Below are 18,946 nucleotides of genomic sequence, written 5' to 3'. Positions count from 1 at the left end.
ACTGAAGTACAATCAATTTCAAAACAAATCACCACCTGTTCCTGGTAAAACTGTTAGACATTATCATTGTTACTAAATATGAAAGAAAAGCATAATTACTAAAGCAAAGACAAATACTAACAGCAAAATAATCTCTGCAACTTTATGATTCTTACCTGTTCACTCTCCTAGGACACTTGTCTGGTTTAATATCTACCTCATAGAGGTAGACATCAATCTTTGGGATTTCAACTTGAAAACAGTTTGCCAGCAATTTAATGGGTTTGCCCATGGTGCCATAGCCAGGTCTTCTGGGCACCATGAGTAGGGGCTGGGCCCCAACGGGTCCTGCCAGGGAGAGGGGGAAAAAAAAGAGTAATGTTGTTATAAGCTGCATTTGATAATGTTGTCAATCAGAGTATATTAGAATTTTAAGAACAGCTAAGAATGGTTGAAGCCTAGTGCTGGAAGGTGACATCATTTCTAACACCTCAACATTTTTTTCTCCCCAAATTACTCTCCTCATTTAAATCGATATACAAACAAACAAAAAATTGGGTATCTCTGGAAAGTTGTTTCAGAAGGGGTAGAAAGAAGAGAGAGCAATCACATAAACCCAGGTGAGCATGAGTAAGCACAAACCAGTCCCAAAGAGTGCAAGACCAACAACAATGCAAATTTAATTTTTTAAAAGATTTATTTATTTTAGAGAGGAAGTGTGTGTGCAGGGAGCGGGACGTTCGGAGAGGAAGCTAGAATCTCAAGCCAACTCCAAGCTGAGTGCAGAGTCCCAAAGCAGGGCTGATCCCACAACCCTGAGATCACTACCTGGGAGGAAACCAAGATTTGGCACTTAGGGACTTGTGGGTGGCTCAGTCGGTCAAGTCTGTAACTCTTGACTTCAGCTCAGGTCACAATCTCAGAGCTGTGAGAATGAGCCCCAAGTCGGACTCTGCATTAAGCATGGAGTCTGCATATCCTTTTCCCTCTGCTCCTCCCTCCCTTGCACACTCTCTAATAAATAAATAACATCTTAGAAAAAAAAAAGTTTGAAACTTAACTGAATGCCCACCCAGGTGACCCAACAACATAAATTTAAACTACAATACAATAAGGATAAGAACTGAACAAAATACAATAAATATGACATAATAAAAGGATCAATACAGTCAGAAAGACCAACAAAGTGCAAATTTGATATTCTGAAAATTATTTGAAAAGATAAAATTGATAAACTCAGGCAACACTGATTTTTATAAGAGGAAGATGGGTGCCTGGGTGGCTCAGTCAGTTAAACCTCTGACTCTTGATTTCAGCTCAGGTCATGAGCTCAGGGTGGTAGGGATCCTGCTCTGTAGGACTCCATACTCAGCAGGGAGTCTGCTTGAGATTTTCTTCCTCTCCCTACCACCCCCCCCCCGCCGCCAACGTGAGTGCATGCTCTCCCTCTCTCAAATAAATAGATCTTTAAAAAAAAAAAAAAAGAGGAGAAAAATAATTAATGTAATTATAGTGAAAAATATGCTATACTACAGATACTGAAGGCATAACATTTTGTCAATAAATTTGGTGAAATAGACAAATTACTAGAGAAATACAGGTTACTGACACAGAAAAGTATGTAAAATATAAAATGTCCTCTGTTGGTAGAAATATAAAATGGAAAACAATATTGTAGTTCCTCAAAACATTAAAAATAGAATTACTATGAGATTCAGCAATTCTACTGCAGGGTACACACCCAAAAGAATCTGAAGCAGAGTGCTGAGATGATAACTGCACACGATTGCTCATAGCACCATCATTCACAACAGCCAAAAGATGGAAGCAACCTAAGTATCCACTGACAGGTGAATGGATAAACAAAATGTGTTACATATATAAAATGGAGCATTAGCCTTAAAAAGAGAAGGAAATTCTGACACATTCTACAACATACATGAAACCTGCAGATGTTATGTTACGTCACAAAAGGACATTGTATGATATTACTTATTAATACCTACAGTAGTCAAAGAGAGAAAAAGTACAAGGATGGTTGCCAGAGGCTGGGGAAAAGGGAGAAAGGGGAATTAGTGCAGAGTGGGTAGAGTTGCAATTCTGCAAGATGAAAAGAGTTCTGGAGATTGGTCCCACACAGTGTGAATATACTTAAATACCATTGAAATGTACACTAAAAAATTGTTAAGATGGTAAATTTAATGCTATGTATACTTTATCACAGTTAAAAAAAAAAGTGACATCCAGCATTAAGATTTAAAGCTCAAAATGTAGGGCGCCTGGGTAGCTCAGTGGGTTAAGCCTCTGTCTTCAGCTCAGGTCATGATCTCAAGGTCCTGGGATTGAGCCCTGCATTGGGGCTCCCCACTCAGCGGGGAGCCTGCTAGTGGGGAGCCTGCTCCACTCCCTCCACACCCCTGCCCCCCACCTGCCTCTCTAGCTACTTGTGATCTGTCAAATAAATAAATAAAATCTTTAAAAAAAAAAAAAAAGCTCAAGATGTTGTAGCTTTGTTAGATGAAGTTCAAACAATAAATTCAGTTAGTAACTATTACCTGAATGAAACATTTAAAATATCTGAAAACTCCTGTAACTAGCTGAAAAAAATGAAATCCACATTTGGAAATATTTCCCAGGATCACCTGGCTGGCTCAGTCAGTAGAACGTGTGACTCTCGATCTTGGGGTTGTGAGTTTGAGCTTCATGTTTAGTACTTAAAAATAAAATTAAAAAAATTTTTTTTCCATATATAAAGATTCTAGATCCAGATGGTTCCATTGGAGAATTATAGCAAATATTAAAGGAAAAAAATACCAAGCACCTGGGTGGCTCAGTCAGTTAAGAATCTGCCTTCAGCTCAGGTCATGATCCCAGGGTCCTGGAATTGAGCCCCACATCGGGCTCCTGATCAGCAGGGAGTGTGTTTCTCCCTCTACCACTCCCCACCGTTTGTGTTCTCTCTGCTCTGTCTTATTCTCTCAAATAAATAAAATCTTAAAAAATAATAATAATAAAAAATACTATTCTTATACAAACTCTTCCACAGAATAGGAAAAAAGTAATAGGAAAAAAAGTAATCATAATAGGAAATAGGAAAAAAGTAATCATAACCCCAATTCAACACATGATGTCAGAAAAACTCTGATACTAAAACCGGACAAAAACTTTATGAAAAAGGAAAATAAAATCATAGGCTAATACCATTCATGAATATACCTGCAAAAATCCTAAACAAGGGTTGCCTGGGTGGCTCAGTGGGTTAAAGCCTCTGCCTTCGGCTCGGGTCATGGTCTCAGGGTCCTGGGATGGAGCCCCGCATTGGGCTCTCTGCTCAGCAGGGAGCCTGCTTCCCCCTCTCTCTCTACCTGCCTCTCTTCCTACTTGTGATCTCTCTGTGTCAAATAAATAAAATCTTTTAAAAAAATTTTAAAAAACCTCATCAATAAAAGCACTTAAGAATAGAAGATCTGAACAGATACTTCACCTAAGAATAGAAGATCTGAACAGATACTTCACCAAAGATATACCGATAATAAATAAGAATATAAAAAGATGCTCAACATCATATGTCATTAGGAAATTGCAAATTTAAAAAAAGAGAGCTACCACTACACATCCATACACATGGCCAAAATCCAAAACACTAACACCAAATACTGACAAGAATGTGAAGAATTCTCATTCACTGCTGGTGGGATTGCAAAGTGGTACAGCCACTTGGGAAGACAGTTTAGCAGTTTCTTGTAAAACTAAACATACTCTTATCATTCTATTCAGAAATCATGCTCCTTGATATTTACCCAATTAGCTGAAAACTTATATCCACAAAAAACCTGCACATGAATGTTTATAGTGGCTTTAGCCATAAGGCCAAAACTTGTCCTTCAAGGTGAATGGGTTAACTGTGGTACATCCAGACAGCAGGATGTTACTCATCTTGAAAAAGAAATGTATTGTTGGGGCGCCTGGGTGGCTCAGTGGGTTAAGGCCTCTGCCTTCGGCTCGGGTCATGATCCCAGGGTCCTGGGATCGAGCCCCGCATCGGGCTCTCTGCTCAGCAGGGAGCCTGCTTCCCCCTCTCTGCCTGTCTCTCTGCCTACCTGTGATCTCTCTGTCAAATAAATAAAATCTTAAAAAAAAAAAAAAAAAGAAATGTATTGTTAAGCATAAAAATACATGGAGAAACCTTAAATCCATACTACTAAGTGAAAAAAGCCAATCTAAAAAGGCTATGTACTGTCCGATCCAATTATATGACATTTTGGAAAAGGTAAAATTATGAAAACAGTAAGTTCAATGGTTTCCAAGGGCTTCCACAGGGTGGAAGGAAGATTCCAGGGCTTTATGGGGTAGAAGGAAGGAACAGGTGGAGCATAGTGGATTTTAATTCTACTCTGTACGATACTGTACTGATGGATACGTGTCATCATACTTTTGTCAAAACCCACTGAACACATAACACAAAGAGTAAACCCTAATGCAGAGTACAGACTTTAGAGAAGAATAATGTATCAATACTGGATTCCTAATTGTAATAAATGTAACAAATTAAAGCAATAATGGGGGAACTGGTTGGAACAGGAGTAAGGGGGGTATATGGGAATGCCTATTATTTTCCAATTTTGCTATGAACTCAAAGTACTAAAAAAAACTATTAATTTTTAAAAATGCATGTGCACTTTGACCTAGTAATTCCATTTCTTGGTTTTTTAAAAAGATTTTATTTATTTATCTAACGGGAAAAGAGAGAGAGAGAGACAGTGAGAGAGGAACACAAGCAGGGGGAGTAGGAGAGGGAGAAGCAGGCCTCCCACCAAGCAGGGAGCCCAATGCAGGGCTTGATCCTAGGACCCTGGGATCATGAACTGAGCCGAAGGCAGACACTTAACCGACTGAGCCACCCAGGTACCCCCCATTTCTAAGTATTTATTTACACATTTACTTCCACATGCAAAAAATGACATTTGTACAAAGATATCCTTGTCTGTAGCATTGCTTGGAAAACAAAAAACAATGAAATGTAAGCCCAATGAGCACGGGAGTTTTGTCTGTTTCCTTCACTGATCTATAATGCCCAGAACCATTCCTAGCATACAGTAAAAAATAAATGTGTTAAATAAATGAGATGAATACATCAGAGCCCAACTAATGTTATAACTATTCAATGGAATAATATGTAACCACTAACATTAAAAAGAATAGAAAAGAAAAAGAATAGAGAAGCTCCTTAGTATCAATAGGTTATATGAAAAAAATAATGCAGGATAGGAAAGGGTATAAAATACATGTTCATTTGCAAGAAAAAACAGAATATACATTCATATTATACACATACATATATAACATACATTCATATTATACAGCGTACACACTACCAGAATACCTGTTAGGACACCAAGATAGTGGGAGCAATGACTGCCTTCAGAGAGGGAGCTAGATGGCTGGGGGCCTAAGAAAGAAGATTGATTTTTTTCTGACAGATTTTTTTCAGCCTATTCTGATACCCAACACTTGTTTCTGTAACACAAATCAGCTTATATGCAATTGTAAGTAGGAAATTTATGTCACTTTAGCATAGACGTTACTTTGGTTCACACGTGATTTTGCATTACCAAGTAACAGTTAAATATGAAGTACATGAATAGCAAATACAACGAACGACAGAGGAATACAGTTTTGTCCATGATACTCATTACATGTAAGGTGTTCCCTCTGGTTCAGTTTGGCCACATGCTCAGACTTAGAATAGCTTTTGCACAATTCCCTCTGAGGTTTGTGCTATCTGCCTTTATCTCTAATCTGGCACTCTCAATCCTTCCTCCCATCCCATTTCATCAAGCTACCATTTCTTTAAACATCTTAAAGTCCTATGCTTACAGTAGTACTTACTCACTAAAAAAAATTTTTTTTTGCTTCTTGTAGTATATTTTTAAGGAGATATTCACACCATACAATTCACCCACTTAAAGTATACAATTAAATGGCTTTTGTATATTCACAGAATTCTGCCACCATCATAATCAATTTTAGGACATCTTCTTCACCCCAAAAAGAAATCCTGTTCCCCTTCACCATCACCTCCTAATCCCCCCAACCAAAGGCAACCATTAATCTACTTTGTCTCTATAGATTTGCCTATTCTGGTCATTTCACATAAATGGAATCATATAATATGTGCTCCTTTATAACTAACTCCTTTCATTTAGCATGTTTTCAAGGTTCATACACCTCATGGCATGTATCAGACTTCATTCCTTTTTACTCCCCAATAATTTTCTACTGTTTGGATATACCACATTTTATCTATCCATTCACCATTTGATGGTCATCTTGATTTCCACTTTTTGGCTATTATAAATAATGCCACTATGAACACCCATATCATGTCTTTATATGGGCATAAGTTTTCTCTTAAGTAGATTCCTAGGGATGGAATTGCCTTTTGAGGAACTGGCAGAATGTTTCTCAATCATTATGAATTTACTATGTTTAACTGTTATGGTATTTTTATTAGAATTTTCACTGCTTCTATTATAGTCTAGTTACAAATTTGCATAGATTTGTTTTTTTTCCTGAAGATTTCACTTTTAGGTAATCTCTACACCCAGCGTGGTGCTCAAACCTGAGATCGAGGGTCACGTGCTCTATCTACCAAATGAGCCAGCCAGGAGCCCCAAAGTTGCACATATTTTGACTGGTTAGCTTCAAGTCTATTCCCACTCCCGCCCCACTAAGGCTTACTATGATTGCATATATCACATTATAGCAGAAGTGCCTGTGTATCCCTTTATATCTTTTTGAATTTTGAATCATATGCTATGATAACCTGTTTTTTTTAAATCAAGATAAAGTTTACCTTGCTAATGAAGGTAAACTTAATGGAGGTATTCACTTAATGGAACGTAAGAGTTTTGTTTAGTCTATTCCACCATCCCTTTCCAAATTACATTCAGGGAAAGAGATCATAATCAGTAATTGAGTATCTCATGTAACAACAAAAGACAGCTATAATTCTCTACCATTCTTTCCATCAAGAATTGGTGGCTTTTCCTTTCCTCTTGAATCTGGGTTGTCTCTGGACTTCCACAGAATGCAGAAGTAATACTGTGTAACTTCTGAGACTTAAAAAGATCTGCAGCTTCTGCCTTTGTTTTGGAATGCTACTTCCTGGAACCCAGTCTCCATACTGTAAGGAAGCCCAATCTGCCACATGGAAAGACCAAAGTACAAAGAGCCCAGACTCCCCAGACTCTTTCCCTTCTCTCCCACTTCTAGGTAATGGTACCAGTTGATCTTCTAGCCACAAAATCCTGAGAAATAAATTGCTGCTGTTGTTTTAACCTAATATAGTAATGGATAACAACAACACTTACTGTTGTAGAAAAATATGGAGAAAATATCTCATTATAAGAAAACCAATAGCTTAATACATTAATATATTTAAGTTTATACGGGTTCTTTGCTCACTACCAATCCTTTCCAACTCCAATAGTCTCCCTTCTTCAGGTTTCAAATTCATCTTTTGTTATTCTAATGCATGTCTTTAAATAGTGTTATACAAAAAGGCATGGGGGGTAAGAATAGATTTTCCAAGCCTTTACATATTTAACATATTTTACCATCATATGCAAACTCCCTGAAATGAACCCATACGTTCAACAATTTGATCTTCAAAGTTCCACAGACATGGTCTTCTAGTATTTGGTATTGTGATAGCTTTTTCTGTATGCATTCTTTATAACTGAAACTTGAGAATCCATAAATATGTTCTTATGTGGTCTGTTAGGTTGAAACATTTATATATATAGTGCATGCACAAGCAGGGAGGGGGCAGACAGAGGAAGAAGCAGGTTCCCCCTGAGCAGGAAGCCTGATATGGGGCTGGATCTCAGAACCCTGGAAACATGACTTGAGCTAAAGGCAGATGCTTAACTGGATGAGCCACCCAGGTGCCCGTAACATATGTTTAATTTTTAATTGAGATCAGTATTTCAGAAAGGTTCCTCTGTTATTTATTTTTATCTTTTTCAAACACCTCTAAAATTTGCCCTCAGTAGTCTGCATGCATGGATTCTGTATCTAATCCAGTTGCCACTATAGCCCTATAAATATTGTTGTTTAGGGGTGCCTTGGTGGCTCAGTCAGTTAAGCATCTTTGTCTCAGGTCTTGATCTCCAGGTCCTGGGATCGAGCCTTGTGTTGGCCTCCCTGCTGAGCAGAAGTCTGCTTCTCCCTCTCCCTCTGCCGTTTCCCCCTGCTTGTGCTCTCTCTCTCACATAAATAAAATCTTTACAAAATATATAGTTTTTGGGATGCCTGGGTGGCTCAGTAGGTTAAGCGCCTGCCTTCAGCTCAGGTCATGATCCCAGGATGCTGGGACTGAATCCTGCATCATGCTCCTTGCTCAGCAGGGGCCTGCTTCTCCCTCTGCCTGCCACTCCCCCTGCTTGTGTGCTCTCTCACGCACTCTGACAAAATCGTAAAAAAATAAAAAATTTTAAAAAATTACACATATAGTTATATATGTATAGTTGTTTGTAAACATTTGTTTTCTAGTTTGCAACTGACAGCTTCCATATCTGAAATCTGTGATTTTGTTTTCATTGTCTGTTGTCTTTCTTGCTCATGGTATTTTGTTAGCATGTGTATCTGGTCATTGTACTTGAAAAGTAATTTGTAGAAATAATGTGAGAACCAGGATAAAGATATATTCCTCAAGATCTCCATTTGTTTCTGTCAGGTGCCTGGGAATACTACCAGTCCAGTGCAACTTAACATAAATTCAAGATTATAGGATAGGCTTCCAGTGAGGGTCATTCATTTCAAGATTAGTTTCACCCTTAGTATAGCATTTGATGGCACAGAAGGTCTTCTGTATAATCTTCATCATGTGCAGTGGGGAAAGAACAGAGTGCAGTGCACTCTGGACTTTAATTTCTCTTCACTGCACATCTTCAGGCATCAAAATTTGAAGTTTCCAAAATCAGCAAATGTCCTCAGGAAAAAAGTGGCTTTTATGGTCATTACTTCTCTAGGTTTCCGTTTCTCTTCCTTTTTAACCTGATAATTATAGGCATACACCAAAACACTGAATTTTCTCCTGTAAAATACCTCTTGGTTTTTAAAATCTAAACTTCTTAGAGTATATTTAAACATCTTTCAATATAATTTTTTCAAATTATTCTTACACCGCAAATATTTACACTATCTCCCCCAAACTCAATACTTTTTTTTTTAAAGATTTTATTTATTTGACAGAGAGAGATCACAAGGAGGCAGAGAGGCAGGAGGGGGGGGTGGGGGGTGGGAGTGGGGAAGCAGGCTCCCCGCTGAGCAGAGCACCCAATGCGGGGCTTGATCCCAGGACCCTGGGATCATGACTTGAGCCGACGGCAGAGGCTTTAACCCACTGAGCCACCCAGGCTCCCCACACCTTTTTTTTTTTTTTTTTAAAGCAAGACAATGTATAAAATAAAGTTTTAAGTTACACTCCAATGCAATTGGTAGAATATCAGACATCACGCACACAAGTTTTTTTGGTTTTGTTTTCATTTTAATAAAAGTTAATTAACACATATTGTATTATTAGGTTCAGGATACACATTTAAGTTTTTTTTTTTTTTTAATTTAATTTATTTGACAGAGATCACAAGTAGGCAGAGAGGCAGGCAGAGAGAGAGGAGGAAGCAGGCTCCCCGCTTAGCAGAGAGCCCGATGCGGGGCTCCATCCCAGGACCCTGAGATCATGACCTGGGCTGAAGGCAGAGGCTTAACCCACTGAGCCACCCAGGCGCCCCCACATTTAAGTTTTTTAAAGCCTGCTGAGTATTAACAGAAGGAATGTGCTGCTGGTGCTTTAAAAAAAAAAAAAAAAAAAAAAAAAGCCTCATTGTAACCAACAAAGGAAAACTCTACAGTAGGTATATAAAAAAGAATCTAATCAAATATTAAAGAAAATAAAGCACAAAGGAAGAGAGCAGAGAAGAAAGGAATGGAGGAACTACAAAAGAGCATGAAAACAATTAGCAAAATAGCAATTAAGTTACATATCTATCAATAATTCCTTTAAATGTAATGGACTAAGACCAAGTGGAGTGGCTGAATGAATTAAAGAAACAAGACCCATCTATATGCTCCCTACAAGAAATGCACTTCAGATAGAAGGACACAGAAAGACTGAAAATGAAGGACTGAAAAAATAAATTCTACACAAATGAAAATCAAAAAAATCACCCCCAAGACTAATGTCAAGAAGCTTACCACCTGTTTTCATCTAGGAGTTTTATGGTTGGAAGTCTTACTTTGAAGTCTTTAATCCACTTTGAGTTAATTTTTGTATGATGTAAGACAGGGAAGTAGTTTCATTCTTTTGCATATGGCTATCTAGTTTTCCCAATACCATTTATTGAAGAGACAGACTGTTCTTTCCCCACTGTACATTCTTGGCTCCCTTGTTGAAAATTAACTGACCATTTACATGTGGATTTATACCCAAGTTCTGTTCCATTGACCGATGTATCTATTTTTATGCCAATATCATACTGTTTTGATTACTGCAGCTTTGTAATATAGTTTGAAATCAAGGAACGTGATGTGTTTAGTTTCGTTCTTCTTTCTCAAGATTGCTTTGGCTATTTGTGGTTTTGTGGTTTGATACAAATTTTTGAATAGTTTGCTCTATTTCTGTGGAAAATGCTATTGGAGTTTTGACAGGGACTATAATGAACCTGCAGATTGCTTAAGGCAGTATGGACATTTTTACAATATTAATTTTTCCAACCCATGAGCACTTTCCATTTATTTGTGTTATCATCAGTTTCTTTTATCAATGTCTTATAGTTTCCAGTATACAGGTGCTTTATCTCTTTAGTTAAATTTATTCCTAGGTATTTTGTTCTTTTTTATTCAGTTGAAGATGAGACTGGTTTCTTAATTTCTCTTTCTGATAGATCATTACTTAGTGTACAAAAATACAACAATTTTTTGTATATTGATTTTATATCCTGCAACTTTACTGAATTCATTTGTAAGATTTGATAGTTTTTTGGTGGAGTCTTCCAGGTTTTCTATGTATGTCATCTGCAAATAGTAACATCTTTACTTCTTCCTTTTAGATTAGGATGCCTTTAATTTCTTCTTGCCTAATTGTTCTGTTTCAATTGTTCTAACTATACTATGGTGAAAGTGGCAAGGGTTAGTGTCCTTGTCTTGTTCCTGACCTTATTTTCAGCTATTTATTGTTGAATATGAATATGTATTCATGAATATGAATATGTTGGCTATGGCCTTTTCATGTATTGCCTTTATTATGTTGAGGTATGTTCGGCTGCCTTATTTTAAAAATGTGATAAAACTATACATTCTAGATGCGTGGCTTTAAGTTATAAAAGAAAAAACAGTAGTTCTTTAACAAATACTAAGAAGCATCCACAACATGTCACACAGTACACTAAGTGCATTTCCCTGCGTTAAGCACCTAGTATGTGAGGGGAGGTAAAAACAGGAAACAGTATACAGAATTTTTTCCCCTTCATATCAATTTCAGAAGTAGACTTACCAAATCAAAGGTAGGAATAAAAATGTGTTCCTGACTCTGGATATTTACTGCCAAACTAGCAAGTGAACACATTATTATCACCAGATCTCTTTTACCCTCTCTAGCATTAGGCATTACAATTTTAAAATACCTTTAATGTGTTAAAAATAGCTTCCTGCTATTTTATTTACAAGTACTATCAAAAATCACTTAAAAATAGTATTTTACTCTTCCTATATACCCCATTCTCTTATGAAACTCACTGCCCCCATAGATAATTTTTTTAAAAAATTGAAAACACAGGGGCACTTGGCTGGCTCAGTCAGAGGAGCATATCGCTCTTGATCTCAGGGTCATGAGTGTGAGCCCCATGTTGGGTGTAGAGATTCCTTAAATAAAACTTTTTTTTTAAATTTTTTTAAAGATTTTATTTATTTATTTGACAGACAGAGATTACAAGTAGGCAGAGAGGCAGGCAGAGAGAGAGAGGAGGAAGCAGGCTCCCCGCTGAGCAGAGAGCCCGATGCGGGGCTCCATCCCAGGACTCCAAGATCATGACCTGAGCCGAAGGCAGAGGCTTTAACCCACTGAGCCACCCAGGCGCCCCTTAAATAAAACTTTTAAAAGAAAATAAAAAACCAAAAAGGTCATTTATCTACTTTAAATATTTATTGAATAATTACTTTCAATTTTTTAAAAAATTTTAAAAAGATTTTATTTATTTATTTGACAGACAGAGATCACAAGTAGGCAGAGAGGCAGGCAGAGAGAAAGGGGGAAACAGGATCCCTGCTGAGCAGAGAGCCCAATACGGGGCTCGATCCCAGGACCCTGAGATCATGACCTGAGCCAAAGGCAGAGGCTTAACCCACTGAGCCACCCAGGAGCCCCTACTTTCAAATTTTTATAGACACATAGATTAATTAATAAGTCATAGTTATTTAAGTAGTTCCTAATATATTAGGGGACATATTAGGAGTGGATATTCCACCTTAATACATAAGGAAATTTAATATTAACAATAGATACCTTTATTGTTAAATATTTTTTTAAAGATTTATTTATTTATTTTAGGGAGAGAGAGCAGATGCACATGAATGGGAGGTCCGGAGGGAAAGGGAGAGAATCTCAAGCAGACTCCCTGCTGAGCATGAGCCCCAGGTAGGGCTCAATCCCATGATCCTGAGATCATAACCTGACCCAAAATCAAGAGTCTGGAGCTTAACTGACTGAGCCACCCAGGCACCACTACCTTTATAAATATTTGAAATATTTTACGTGATTTCTTGCAACTACACCATATTATATTGAGGAAACTGAGGCATAGGGAGATTAAAAACCACTATCACAGAAGTGGCAAAGCCAGGATTTGCAAATAGTCTGATTCAGAGCCTACATTTTTAACCATTACACTATACCATTATACCATTAGGCTATTACAAACTAACATCGGCTGAAAGTCTATCATTCATTATTAAGTCATTCATTCACTGACTCATTAATTTGTTCAACAAATCATTGCCTCCAACTATCATGCACTGTTCAGGCTCAGGCGAACAATAATTTTAATAGTATTAATGAAGAGCTGGTCCTCAAGAAGCATTTACGGGAGGGCTGGATAGGCAGACTATACTGCACTTCATTTTGCTAATCACGTAGTAGTTAAGTGCTATAAGAAAAATAAAACACATTAAGGGGATAGGGACACCTAGGTGGCTCAGTCACTTAAGCATCTGACGACTCTTGATTCCACTCAGGTGATCTCAGGGTGAGACAAAGCCCTGCATCAAGCTCTGGGCTGGACATGGAACCTACTTAAGATCTTCTCTCTCCCTATGTCCCTCACCCCGCCAAATAAATAAAATAAAATATGTTAAGGGGATGGAAAGGGGGGTGGAACAGAATAGGTAGTTAATCATTTTAGATGAGTTTGTCAAAAAAGGCCTCTTTGAAAGGGTGACAAGTTGGCAGAAAACAGAGAAAGTGAGAAAAAGAATCATGTGGACATTTGGAAGAACATTCCAGGCAGAGAAAAAATTAAGTATAAAGGAAAAAGCACAAGCCTGCTTGGTCAACTGCAAAGAAATCACTATGCCTGAAGCACAGTGAACAAGAAGAGAATAAGAGATGAGGTCAGAGAGATGATGGGAGATCAGATCATACAGTATTTGAAAACCATGATGAGGTCTTTGGATCGGATTCTGAGACATAAGAAACCAACAAAGGGTCAAGAAGCATTATGCTCTGACTTAAATTTTTTTTTAAACAATCACTCTGGCTGCTGTATGAAAAAACTGTACATAAAGGTACAAGCAGAGAGACCAGTTAGTAGGCTAGTTTGACTGTCCAAGCAAAGGATAATTCTAGCTAGGGGTGGGGTGGTAGCAGTTGGGGAAAATAATGTTGATGTGGAAATATTTACACGTAAACCTGATGAGAACTGCTAATGGATTAGGTGGGTGATTTGAGAGAAAAGAGCTCTCAAGGGTTGTTTTAGGTTTTGTTTTGTTTTTTCCCGGTCTAAGCAACTAAAAGAATCGAAGTGTCATTTACTGAGTCAGGAAAGACTCAGTGATTGGGAGGGCACCTGGGTGGCTCAGTCAGTTAAGTGTCTGCCTTCACCTTAAGTTATGATCCCAGTGTGCTGAGATGGAGCCCCATATCAGGCTCCCTGCTAAACAGGGAGTCTGTTTCTTCTCTCTCTCTCTCCCTCTGCCCCTCCCCCAGCTTGTGCTCTCTTTCTCTCTCTCTCTCTCATGCACCTGCTCTCTCTCTAATAACTAAATAAAATCTTAAAAAAGAAAGAAAGACTCAGTGATTGGAGCAAATTCAGAGAGGAAATCAAGAAAATTTTTAGGACATGCTAAGTTTGATGCGTCTATACAATGAGGTGTCCAGTCTAGTAAGCAGTTAGATGGGTGTAAAGTTCAAGGGAGAGGTCCAGGCTAAAGACATAAATGTGAATGTCCTCGGCATATTAATTGTATTTGAAACTACTGGACTACTACCAAACTGTGGTAGGATACAGAAGAACCACAAACCCTGGAATACTCCCACTGTTTAGAGATTGGGGAAATGAAGAGGGCATAGGAGGAGGCAGAAAAGCGGTATCCAGTAAGGTTGAGGAAAACCTGGAGAGAGTGGTACCCAGAAAGAAATGGAAAAAAGAGCGTTTTAGGGCACCTGGGTAGTGCAGTTGGTTAAGTATGCAAATCTTGGTTTCAACTCAGGCCGTAATCTCAATGTAATGAGATTGAGCCCTGCATCGGCTACACACTCAGTGCAGAGTCTGCTTGAGATTCTTTCTCCCTCTCTCTCTGCCCTTTCTGCTTAGGCTTTCTCTCTTTCTCTAAAAATTAAATAAATAAATATTTTTTAAAAGTGTTTCAACAGGTAAGCAACTTAATCAAATGAAGTCAAATAAAATGAAGATTTGGGAACTGACTACTGGGTTTAGCAAACTCTGTGTTGACCTTGATAAGAGCAATTTCAGCAAAGTAAGGAAACCAAAACTTCACTGGAGTAAGTTCAAAAAGAATGCCCTGAACATGATCAAGACTTTAGATCCTAGTGATTAACAGAAAATTGAAAGGAACATGTTAAATTACACAATATAGATGGAACAGCAAAATCCAGACTGTGATAACTCTAAAAGGACAAACAATCCATAAACGACATGGTAGGGGAAAGGACAGAAAACTTACAGATTAAAAGATACTTGAAAGATATATCAATTACGAATGGATAAAAAAGAGGTGGTATGTGTATACACACATACCATTGCAGTGGAGTATTACTCAGACATAAAAAAGAAAGACATCTGCCATTTGCAACAACATGGATGGATCTAGAGAGTATAATGCTATGTGAAACAGGTTAAAGACAAATGCCATATTTCACACATACGTGGAATTTAAGAAACATAACAAAAGAAAAAAAGAGACCAAAACCCCAGACTACTAAATATAGGAAACAAACTGGTGGTTATTAGACAGGAAGGGGGTGAGGGATGGGTGAAACAGGTGAAGGGGATTAGGAGTACACTTATCATGATGAGCACTGAGTAATGTATAGAATTGTTGAATCACTATAATGTACACATGAAACAAATATAACACTGTGTATTAATTATATTGGAATTTTAAAAAGACAATCAATCACAATCAGTGAAACATATTTGGATCCAAACTCAAAAATGAAAAAATAAATAAAAGGCAAATGAAAACAAAAGTATAGCTGAGACAAGCAGGAATTTGAACACTGACTAGATATTTGATATATATTGTTATTATTTCGCTGTGATAATGGTACTATGGTTTATTTAAAAAGCCTGTATCTTCTGTAAATAGTAGATATTTATGAATGAAATAGTATTATGAGTAGAATATACTTCAAAAAATACAAAGGATGGGAAATTAGAAGGGACACAATTGGATGTGGGTTGATGATTGTTGGGTTTGGGTGATGGGTATATGGCAATTTATTACATAATTCTACCTATTTGTATACATCCTCAATTCTCTAGAAAATAAGTCTTAAAAAATAGGAAGAAAAGAATTGCCATTTTCTCTGCATATACTTAAAAACTCTTTTTACCATCCCATTGTACAATCAAGGAAATTAAGGTTAAGGAAGATTAAATGCACCACCCAAAGTCACAGTTAACTTTTTTTTAATTTTTTTTTTAAAGATTTTATTTATTTATTTATTTATTTATTTATTTATTTGACAGAGAGAGAGAGATCACAAGTAGGCAGAGATGCAGGAAGAAAGAGATGGGGGAAGCAGGCTCCCTACTGCGCAGACAGCCCAACGCGGTGCTCAATCCCAGGATCATGACCTGAGCTGAAGGCAGAGCCTTTAACCCACTAAGACACCCAGGTGCCCCACAGTTAACTTTTTTAACAGACTTTTAAAAAACATATTTCCATTTATTTGAGAGAGACAGAGAGAGAGAGTGCACATTTGTATACACAACCAGGGGAAGGAGCAGAGGGGGAGCTAGAGAAGAGAATCTTTGAGGCTACCTCTGCACTGAGCACAGAGCCTGACATGGGGCTTGACCTCACGACCAGATCCAAAACCAAGAGTCTGACGCCCAACTAACTGAGACACCCAGGCACCCCTAGACTTTATTTTTTAAAGCAATTTTAGGTTCACAGCAAAATCAAGCAGATGGTAGATTGCCCATATGCCTCCTGCCCACACATACATCTATGCCTCCCAATCAACATCCCCACACCACAGTGGTAAATTTGTTACAATCACTGAATCTACAGTGACACATCATTATCAAGTCAGTTAATTTAAGAGCCAGGATTTATCTCTAAAATCAATCCTTTGTATATACTACATTGCACTGCCAATCTTTCCCCCCATTATTTTGCTGGGTGCTATTTATACAAAATGGTAAAAAAACCAAAACTGTATCATGAATAAGCAATGTAACTACTACTACTGTTATTATAAACTACTGTTATTATAAAATCATCAAGTATCCAAAAATTTTAATGTAAATTAATGAATACAACAAATTATACACCCAGTGAAACACATTTCAGTTATTTAACAAATACATATATTGCCCACTGGATCTGAAGATATAATTACACAGAAATACAAAGCACTATCTGGAAACTCTCTCCACTTCAAATGTTTCTTTTAGGATTTATAGGAAGTATGGGCTAATATCAACTAACCAACATTAAGCTTCAAATATAAAACAATACGTATTCAAAGGGTATCTGTGTATATGTTGTTCACTGACCTAACAGTCTAACATGTACTAGTTTTGAGTCCAAAGCTAAATAATAGCCTGCAGCAAATGCAAATGATGAAAAGCAGTGAATAAATCAACTACAGCTTATACTACAGCCTATTATGAAAATAATGGATTTTCACTGGGAACTTCTGCTTCAATATTCATGGAATACATCTCATTTCCACTTGTAGGAATTTATCCTAAAGCAATCACTGGACCACTATACAAACATACATACTAGGATACTTACAAAAGTTTTATTTATTTATTTACTTATTTATTTTTTAAAAGATTTTATTTATTTGACAGAGATCACAAGTAGGCAGAGAGGCGGGCAGAGAGAGAGAGGGGGAAGCAGGCTTCTTGCTGAGCAGAGAGCCAGATGCGGGGCTCCATCCCAGGACCCTGGGATCATGACCTGAGCCGAAGGTAGAGGCTTTAACCCACTGAGCCACCCAGGTGCCCCCAAAGTTTTATTTATAATGAAAAATAAAAAAGAAAGAAGCCTAAACCACCATCAGTTAGATTGGTTAAATATGTACTGAGTAAAGACTATCATATTGCTGTAAAAATGTAAGCATTATTATGGAAAAAATGTCCAGGATACATTACTGAGTAGAAAAAACAAGTTAAAAACAAATATGATGGATGGATGTCTGGGAAGATATACAAGAAAAAAATTAGCAATGGTTTTATCCAGATGATGTGATATTATTTTTGCTATTTTTTTTTTTTGAAGATTTATTTGTTTGAGAGAGAAAGAGCACAAAGGGAAGGGCAGAGGGAGAGGGAGAGAAAGTCACAAGCAGGCTCCACTGAGCAAAGAGCCCACTGCAGGGTACAATCTCTCACAACCTTGAAATCATGACCTGAGCTGAATCCAAGAGTCAGAGGCTCAACCCACTGTGCCTCCCAGATGCCCCTTCACTTTCTATTTTAGACTTTCCTATACTGTTTGCATTTTAAAAATAATAAATAAGTATTTTTATACCCAAGAAAAAATTTGATATGTTTTGGAAAAATATATTGGATTGGTGTCAAAATTTGACATAATAAAATGCCTGTTTACTACATAAACCCACAAGGCTAAGCACTAAACATTAGCGTGAGATTTTAGTAACCTCCCGCCTAATTTTACCTATTCACTCAATGAATCTGTACAAACAGTGCACTTATTACCATATTACATTTATTTTTTAATTAATTTATTTGAGAGAGTGAGAAAGAGCATGAGAAGGGATAAGGTCAGAGGGAGAACCATACTACCCGCAGAGCTGCGAGCCCATGTAGGACTCCATCCTAGGACTCTGGGATCACTACCCAAGCCTAAGGCAGTCACTTAACCAACTGAGCCTCACAGGCGCCCCTACCATATTACATTTAGTATTTCACTATAGCTAAATAATCACTTATAGAAATTCAGCCTGCTAAGGGTAAAATTTCTCAGATGGCAGTACTGAGGAACAATTGTTAAAAAGGCATTTTGCCCCTTGAAAACAAGATAGCACATTACCCAAGCAGGTCCTGCACTACGGAAATGCCTTGAGATTATTTCATAATTAAAGGTTGGGTAGCTTCTGAAAAACGGTGATCAGCCAAGCAAAAATTTTAGAAAATTTTTGAGTAACTTTAGAGGAATGCCACTCTTATGTTAAATATACAGATAGAAA

General features: G+C 37.5%; 1 protein-coding gene across 6 annotated transcripts in view; it reads right to left on the bottom strand.

Annotated features, from left to right (window-relative positions):
• LOC116879208 (protein argonaute-3) overlaps window positions 1-18,946 on the bottom strand; it is a 120,652-nt gene that overhangs the window by 95,106 nt on the left and 6,600 nt on the right. For 5 of the 6 annotated variants that reach the window (XM_032877236.1, XM_032877234.1, XM_032877238.1 and 2 more), the window contains one exon: window positions 156-327. In XM_032877236.1, coding sequence (XP_032733127.1) covers window positions 156-327 — 172 coding nt within the window. Of the gene's footprint in view, window positions 1-155; window positions 328-18,946 lie in introns of those variants that run through there. The other variant, XM_032877239.1, reaches the window with a different exon arrangement.

This window comes from Lontra canadensis, unplaced genomic scaffold (assembly GCF_010015895.1).
Source record: "Lontra canadensis isolate GAN:19392208 unplaced genomic scaffold, GSC_riverotter_1.0 scaffold60, whole genome shotgun sequence".
Taxonomy (NCBI): Eukaryota; Metazoa; Chordata; class Mammalia; order Carnivora; family Mustelidae; genus Lontra; species Lontra canadensis.
This window is presented reverse-complemented; position numbering and strand designations above follow the sequence as displayed.